This window comes from Macrobrachium nipponense, chromosome 1 (genome assembly GCF_015104395.2).
Source record: "Macrobrachium nipponense isolate FS-2020 chromosome 1, ASM1510439v2, whole genome shotgun sequence".
NCBI classification, from domain to species: Eukaryota; Metazoa; Arthropoda; class Malacostraca; order Decapoda; family Palaemonidae; genus Macrobrachium; species Macrobrachium nipponense.
In genome coordinates, this window is record NC_087200.1 from 209304779 (window position 1) to 209313461 (window position 8683).

The following is an 8683-nucleotide window of genomic DNA, read 5'->3' on the forward strand; positions in this document are numbered from 1 at the left end:
AGAGAGACTCGATATCTTCTCAAGACTTACCTTACAGACCATACAAAGACCTTACAGCTCGTTCGGGTTTCCCCAGGTCACTCAGTCTGAGGCACCTCTATTGTATACCAGACAATTGCTAATGCATCTTCCGGAATATTTTGCATGTTCCAATCTCGGATGGTCTGTGGTGCAGCTTAGATATTTGTCGAGCATATTTTTAAATATATCTACGCTCGTATATATATAACATATATATAATCTATATATATATATATATATATATATATATATATATATAATATATATATATATATAAATGAATACATACATACATAGAATTATTGGCATTCTTTAAGTATGTCATCCCCACTACTTTGCAGCCAAAATAATTTCAAGTTATGAAATGTGTCATGATTTGAGCCACAACAGACTTAGAATCTTCATTAAAACCTCTGGCTTGTCTGCATTAGTAACTGTTTAATTATGATAACAGGCTATGTTTTTATATTTAATAAACTGATATTTCACCAACAGACTGAATGATGGAAAAAGATGCAATTCAAAATGCTGATAAATTTATTCAGGAAGATTTTACATCTTCATTGCATAGCAGAAAATTGTTAAAGTACATCAGTAAAGATAGTGTGGAATTCATGGTTGTTTCATTTGGAGCCTGATCCAATCCAAGTAACCTGGAAAGTGGAAAGAAATGGTCATGAATTGCCACGAATCGTTGATTCATCGATACAAGCTGAGTCAATTAGTTCTTCAATAATTACTGATATGGGTTTGATATGACATTATATCATATATAAATGGTCCAAGGAAGACATCAGTTATGAAAAATATTGGAGGTTAATATCCTACTGGTAACTCGAGTGAAAAATTCTGGAAATTCTCTCAAACATCCTTTTGGCCCCGAAGAAGCTATTCCGATCAGATCCATGTGGCTTCCATGCTGGTACATTAGTGGGCCTCCTGAGTCTCCCTGCAGTGAGAAGTACTTTTGGATACTATTAGACTACAAGATCCCATTCATTAACACTTAGGATTAATAACTCTCACCAAGGTGACATTTTCATTCGCTTCATGCAAGAATTCTGAAGAGACTTACGGTGGGAGTTTTATTAAGTTATTTGTTACAAGTCTAAAAAAGCTCAGATACAAATAACCTTAGAAGAAGCATATAATTATGTAAATTAGCTTTACAAAAGTTATACATGAAACATACCTTATACATGTGGAAACTCAGGCTTATTCCATGTGCACGAAAAAATACTTACTCTACAGGACAAGCCTTGGCTTTTTCCAGAGGCCAGAGCACAAATTTTCTCATCAGGAATGAAAAACGTAGGAGAAACCATCTTATTGCACATTACATTGGTCATTGTTGTTATTACAGTATGAAGAAGAACAGGTGAGTTAGAGCTACCATCACCTAAGAGAAAAAGAAAAATGATTAGCTATCTTTTTCATTAAAGGTTCCCCATGTATAGGGAACTTCGTTTCATGTATAACTGCTTGCTTTGTTTATTGCTTGTTTATTTGAAGTTTTACTATGAGCTTAAAAACTGGTTGATTAAGCTAAGTTAAGTCACGGATGTCTCTGAGATTGTATGTTATTGGTAAATACTGTATTTTACATGTATGTGAAGCCTCGGGTTCCCCCAAGACATATCTGTGTTTGACTGACCCCTAGAAAAACGAGTGTGTCACAGTTCCCACCCATTAATCAATTGTTTGTTATCTCTGGTTTTTCAGCTAATAGTTTAGTATAAAATGGCCAAGGTGTCCATGTCTTGGATTTTTAGCTAATTATTCCTGATAATCCCATTATTGAGCCATGACAGACGAACCTGTGTCCCTTGCTCTGTAGATCTTGTCTAAATACCTCTGAATCAGAAAACTGTATCAGTTCACTGTTTAGGCTAAGACTGTACAGGTTATGGAAAGAAAATTCTGTAAATCTCCTAATTATATTGTTTCTTCACTTGGGAATTTTAAACTGTTAATCTACTATTAGCTTGATATATGATAATCATGTACAGACAACTTACTTCCAATCGTTTGTCCCCATCCACAGACGGAGACCTCAGTGTTGTCGAACTTATTGTTTGGGTCTTCAGGAAGGCAGATTGGCGAAACAGTGTTCTTGACATCGAAAGGGATTGGCTGTTCCGTTTGGAGAATTGCAATGTCATTTACAAAGGTCTTACTGTCATATGCCGGGTGGAGTGTCATCTGTGAAAAACGCCTTTGACATTACAAGGTTTATTAGAGAGATGAATGGCTTCACTGTATATATGCAGGTAACAATAATGAATCGGAAAATAAGTTGAAGTGTTTTAAAATAGGGCATGCATATTTCCCGTTCAGTTTTGGCCGTCATCATTGAAAGCTGTCCAGGTACTGAATAGGAGGCATCCGGATTCACGCAGACCCATGGTCAGCTGCAGCACCTTGGTTTAGCGCAAGATTGGCAACCAATAAGGAAGGTACCTTTTTTGTCACTGGTGTAAGCACTCCTCCTATCACACTCTGTATCCAAAGCAGATCAAATCTTGAAAATATAGTAGTGAACTCTGGATGCCTTGAGTATGAGTTGACCATCACAAAATCTCTAATTTTATTGCCTTTGCTTTCGGTTTCTATTCGCTTCTCTTTGTGTACATCAATCATCAGTCCCTCTCCGTTTTGTAAAGTGATTCAGATTTCCTAAACTTTTAAGTGTTTTTCGCCACTGCAGTGGTTATTCGAAGTCCAAAGATGTTTTTAGCACCTGAACTGCCAGCTTTAGTTCTCGTGCAGTACCCTCATTGTCTCCAAGGGCAGCTCCGTAGAAAAGGATGTTCGTGTGCCCGTCCGAGTTTTCATTAAATTTGAGACACGTGGTTTTTATTATCACCATCATCAGTCATCAGTGTTCTCTTCTTCCATAACTGTCATCTGGATCTACATACAAATTTTCCACTTCGCTTGATCCTTAAGAAATAAAACTAAAGACGCTTGGAATGTCTACTTAAGTTGAGATTCGTAGTTGATTAACGAGGGTCCTCCTCTAAGGTTTAAGCCAGGCAAAATGACAATATTTGTAACTGAAGACCTACTGCTTGGTACTTCAAAATAAAATCTAATTTCAAATATTTTTCACCACAGAGCTAAGATATTCTAGTAAACACGAGATTCTTTGCCTTGATGAGTGACTCATTATTCTTCACTCTTGAAATAGTCCTGTTTACATATTTGACAAAAGCATAAATGGTAAAGCAGGAACTTGAAAGAAATTCAGAACTATTCGTGTTTAGATTAATCAACAATGTGGTTACTACGAACAACAAAGATGTAGCTGTTATGTGTGCAAACGGCACTGGACAAACATCACAATTACCTTAGCAATGTTGAGGTACTTAGTTGCAGCTGATGGCTTCCTGTTGTCATGCAACCCAACAAGCGCCAATGGGCGAAAACTTGACCCGCTGTCAAAAAAATAAAGATATTCAATGAATGAAGTAAGGTGTAGAGAAATCAATCCATCAGTCAAGACCAAGATTTTTGGCCCGTGCTCTGAGTTCCTTTTTCTCAACAGAGACAGACACTATTAGATAGTGGGCTTCTGAAAGGTATCACACATCTGATAAAAACAAAGTCCTCCTATAATTGCAACTTATAAAGGGTTCAGCCATAGAAATATGAAATCTAAATGGAAGTATCCTCTGTAAATGGAAAATTTTCTAGATGGAGCAATGACTATGACATCAGATACTCTTACTATATGTTGTTTGGTATGTCGATGCAGTGTGCAGCTGTAAGGATGTGATAAGGGCCAATGATGGATCCTCCACAAAATACGTTAGGACTCAGTTTACTGAAAAAAAGTCCCACTTGCCAGGGATACTCGTGGGGCAGTGTTTCTGTTCCTGCGATTATTCTTTTTGTGTTTCTTTTGCCACAGGCTAAAAATGAAGCAAGAGAGAAATGCGAATTAAACAAGGGAAGTTAAAAAGATCTAATTCATACATAGTTATTTAATTCTTTTAGCCTTTGAGTCGCAACACTGCATGTCAAAATATTTATCCTATGAGTTACTAAAAGTTTTTTTTACTCTATAAATCAAAAGAATTATTCTATGAGTAACTAAAAGCCTTATTTTTTATAATTGTATCTTCAAACCATTTTCAGCAAATGCTTTGTAAGTAACGTTAATACTGTGAAAAAAGGAGAGTATATTATCATACACGTGCATGCAGCAGAAAATATTGAGAAGGCATTAATACAAACAGAAAAAACGAAAAGGAAATATATACAGAAATAACTTGACTTACAATTAGCGTAAATTCTGCAGTGGATGTTTCCATAAGATGGAAGTATATTCTCAGCCAAAATCCTCAGAAAGTCTCCGGCCTGTTCGTCCTTCACGGAATGAGCTTCATTGCAAAGTCTACCAAAATAAATCTTAATTGTAATAATCACTATGACCTCTAAACATGTCTATGTCTTCACACTACTTTCAATAAAGGCCTAGAATCCAGATTAGAAATAAATAAAGAATCCTTCTCCTAGTTAGGTGGGATTTGAACCCATCCACGCAAGTACGACTGAGGTTACCAATTACTCCAATGTCTCGTAGAAAAACTACCTAATATACTGACATCAATGGGTTTGAATCCTACTATAGTTGGTAGGAGAAGTTTCTTTATGTCTTCCGTTTCTGTTACCATGTCAAGTCATATAAGATATAAGATATATATATATATATATATATATATAACATATATATATATATAGATATATAAAATATATACATATATATGTATATATATATATATAAATATATATATATATATATATATATATATATACATATATTATATTATATATATAATATATATATATATACAGTTATGTGTGTGGTGTGGTGGACATTATCCTAATGATAATCAAATTAGTGGTAAATGAAACACTGGCCTTAGTTCATGGAAAAAGTTTCCTTCCAAACCACATTCCTCCCTGATTCAAGAATCATTGTTGAGCTGAAAATTACCTCAAGGTCTTTTGTCCGTAACCTATCGTCACTTTTCCACTACTGCAGTCTGACGAATTCCACAGAGACTTCATGTCACAGGTGAACACCAGAGATGAATAAGAAGAAAGAGTTTTAACACTGGAGATCTGAAATGACAAAACATTAGTGAAGGGAAGATTGAACATTGTTCCAGATGGACTCTTAACTGGACCATCTTTTACTGTCGTTTCCCATATGAAATTCGTCTTCCTTTGGTTAAGTCAAATGAACATATTGGGGATTTTTTTCAGGACTACCAGAAGAGATTCTTTTCAGAGTCTCACCTTATATTCCACATACTTCGATGCTTGTTGGTTCCCAAAAGTGAAGGAGAATGTTGCAGTTTTGCCAGGCTCCAACACAACTACTTCATTGTCTAAGATCATACAAGAAATGGTGTGAATATATGCTTTGCAAGACTCATAAGAAACATTTGTAAATACTGAACACACGTCTAAATTAAGGCAAAGTTTTTTTGTAGTACAATGATCAGTAATTTACAATACAAGTTTTACTATCATTTATACATGAATATTAAACAGTAAATTGGGATAATTTTTCAATAATCAATATTGACAACTTTCTCCTTGTATCTTTACAGCTAATTAATTTTGTAGGCTTTCTTGCATAATGAATACAGACCCAGTTTTTTTTAAAAAAATGGAAAGCTTGTTTATTTCTGCTCCACTCTATTTAACTTTACTATGGAAATAAGCACAACTGTTTCTACTTACCATTATACCAAGTATCCCTCCAGTTGTCCTCTGACCATGGCTGGTCTACAGAAGGAGCTTCTAAATTACTGCCATATCCCACCCAATCCACATCATGGCCTCCTTCTGTCAAAGATTCCTCATCCCATCTATTTTATAACAAGAGAGAAGTTTAGAGACAATCTATATGCAAGACATGGAATAAAAAGAATCAAAACCTTTAAGTTACGATTTCAGAACCCGAACTTGATATGTTTAATGAAGTATAAGTATTTAGAATTATGGAAATAATAGAATTTACTTACCCTAAGCTCATGGATTCTACCTGAATTACCATCTGGAAAGTGATAAAAATGTCACTAAGTTAATCTCTCTCTCTCTCTCTCTCTCTCTCTCTCTCTCTCTCTCTCTCTCTCTCTCCCCACTGCTTAACTAGACAAGACAATCAACAGTGAATAATTAGAACTTCCAAGTAAGGCACGATGAACCAACAAAGATTTCAGACGAATTCCTATTCACAGCAAAAGAATAGGTTCTGTGTGTGTACAAATGGATGTCTTGATAACTTACGAGGAAAAGTAGACCCAGAATCTGGCAAAGGATATCCATGCTGAATGATTGAGTGACGAAGTTGTTTCTTCCTAGATCACACCAGTCTTGTCCTGGCACGGGCTTTAGCTCTAGGGCAGCACCTGAATGGAATGAAAACGATGGAAGAAGCGTTTCTCTAATCTTGTTCAGCTCCTCTTCTGCCGCAGCCACGGTCTCCCAGGTCTATATATCTGAGATCATCCTTGATGGCTTCCCTGCCCAAGTGTTCCTGTCTGATGAGGCTTCAGACTGATACAAGAGACTGAAAAGAAACTGCCACCAACCTTCGTGAGTTATGCATTCAGTTCTTTCAGAGCCGAGCAGTTTGTTCTCGTATATTGCGACTAATTAACAAGGTTTTTCAATCCTGTGAATAAGGAAGTGTGAATGATGTGAGAAACGGAACCGAGAGCCTCATTTTACCTGTGCAGTTTGTCACAAGGGGTCGATGACTCCACGTTAGTGAATAACGTTCAGACTTACTGACAAGTAGCAGTCACACACTTGCATATATTAAATGCAATAAGTATCAAAAACTTTTTCTGTTACAACAGTCGTCTAAATGTGATGTTTCGACATTTTGACTTGCCATTATCCAGCCCGGGTCCAACAACTCAGTCCTAAAGTGCATCTACAGCTTGATTTAACCTTGCTCTGTATTTAGTGTGGGGAACGCCAGTTCAGTTGGGACTTAACTTCTCAACTTTTATGTTATCATTATTTTTGACGTCTAAATATGTATTGTATATGCCGAACAACGAACGTTTCCTCAGGAGAGGGTGAAGGGATCCATTGTTTGTCTTTATAAGGTAAAAGTGATACAGGAACTTTGAAGAATGCCAGGACAGTTGAATGCGAGAAATTCGATTCAAAAGGTAGAACAGGAGACAGAATGACTTACTCGGGAAGAACACCCTGAGACAAATAACAGACTGCTGGATTGCGTACTGGATTGTGTACATTGTATGCATGGACGCTGATGAAACTTATGACACAACTGAACGAGATGTAACATGGAGATGTAAAATGTACAGCTTAGACTTTTAGAAGACAGTATTCTCAGATCATTTAAAGGATGAAAAGTTCATTTTGGAATATATAAATTGAAGAGTGGCTAGTTTGACTGAAAGTTGCAGAAACACTTATCTTATAACATCTATATAAGTATGTGGAATCTAAAGGATTGTTAGTTGATAAACATTATACATACAGGAGACAATTAGGCACCTGCCATGCTCTTTTCGGCTTGATATGCCATTTGCAAGAGAACCTTGATAAGGATTTTGAGTGCAGAGTAATTCAAACAGATTTTAATGCTGCTTTCGATTGACTAAATCACAAGGCACTTATATATACACTTCAGAATCGTGGAGTGGGTGGATATGTTATAGGATTACTTCAAGATATCCTTACTGGTAGGCAGCAGTGAGCCGCTGTTAATAGGATCTTTAGTGAACCAAGACTTATTGAATCTTGAATTCCACAGGATCACTGCTATTTCCGTTTACTCAGGGAATAGTCTACAAAATACTTTGTAGTTGTTGTTGTTGTTCTTATAGAGATAGGAAAGGTCTATGGGAGAGTCTAAAAAGGCCTGAAAAAGATGTCTTGTGTTGAGTTAAAGTTACAGGTCGTTCATTTGGAACTTCAAAAGTTCAAGCACAGACACTATTCATTGCTACCCAAATACTGCTTTTCTTGCATTTTAATGGTCTTAACAACTTACTAATTTAATAATGTATTCTTTTTAATAAGTGAGATCTCTTCTTTCTGTTATTTCGCTCCACCATCTCTTACTTCTTCCTAATGAACACCACCTACTTTGGAAGCTTGAATTTCAAGTCAATAGCCCATGCGGGTTTCTTCCATATGAAATGAATAGTGCTCATCTTTTGAACAACAATAATAATAACAATAATAATTATAATAATACTGTTAAGATTAACGGTAATATAAAAGTTGAGAACAGGCTTTCCAACTGAACAGGCTTTCTCCACCATTGTAAGCTCAAAGCAAGCTTCCATCACTTTGTAGACGTACTTTAGGACAAAGGGATTGGGCCCAGCAAGGACAAATATATATATATATATATATATATATATATATATATATATATATATATATATATATATATATATAATATATATATATATATTATATATATATTTATATATATATGTATGTATGTATGTATATATATATATATATATGTATATATATATATATATATATATATATATATATAGATATATATATATATATATATATTATATATATATATATATATATATATATATATATATATATATATATGTGTGTGTGTGTGTGTTTGCGC

General features: G+C 35.3%; 1 protein-coding gene across 1 annotated transcript in view; it reads right to left on the minus strand.

The window, feature by feature from the left end:
- Window positions 1–563: 563 nt before the first annotated feature.
- LOC135219075 (venom prothrombin activator nigrarin-D-like) overlaps window positions 564–8683 on the minus strand; it is a 24894-nt gene continuing 16774 nt past the window's right edge. Inside the window, exons 5-16 of the mRNA XM_064255505.1 lie at window positions 6328–6531; window positions 6063–6094; window positions 5779–5906; window positions 5329–5420; window positions 5024–5151; window positions 4305–4420; window positions 3752–3935; window positions 3371–3458; window positions 2040–2223; window positions 1266–1420; window positions 850–970; window positions 564–674 (exon numbers count right to left, since the gene is read on the minus strand). Coding sequence (XP_064111575.1) covers window positions 634–674; window positions 850–970; window positions 1266–1420; window positions 2040–2223; window positions 3371–3458; window positions 3752–3935; window positions 4305–4420; window positions 5024–5151; window positions 5329–5420; window positions 5779–5906; window positions 6063–6094; window positions 6328–6531 — 1473 coding nt within the window. The 3' untranslated portion in view covers window positions 564–633. The remainder of the gene's footprint in view (window positions 675–849; window positions 971–1265; window positions 1421–2039; window positions 2224–3370; window positions 3459–3751; window positions 3936–4304; window positions 4421–5023; window positions 5152–5328; window positions 5421–5778; window positions 5907–6062; window positions 6095–6327; window positions 6532–8683) is intronic.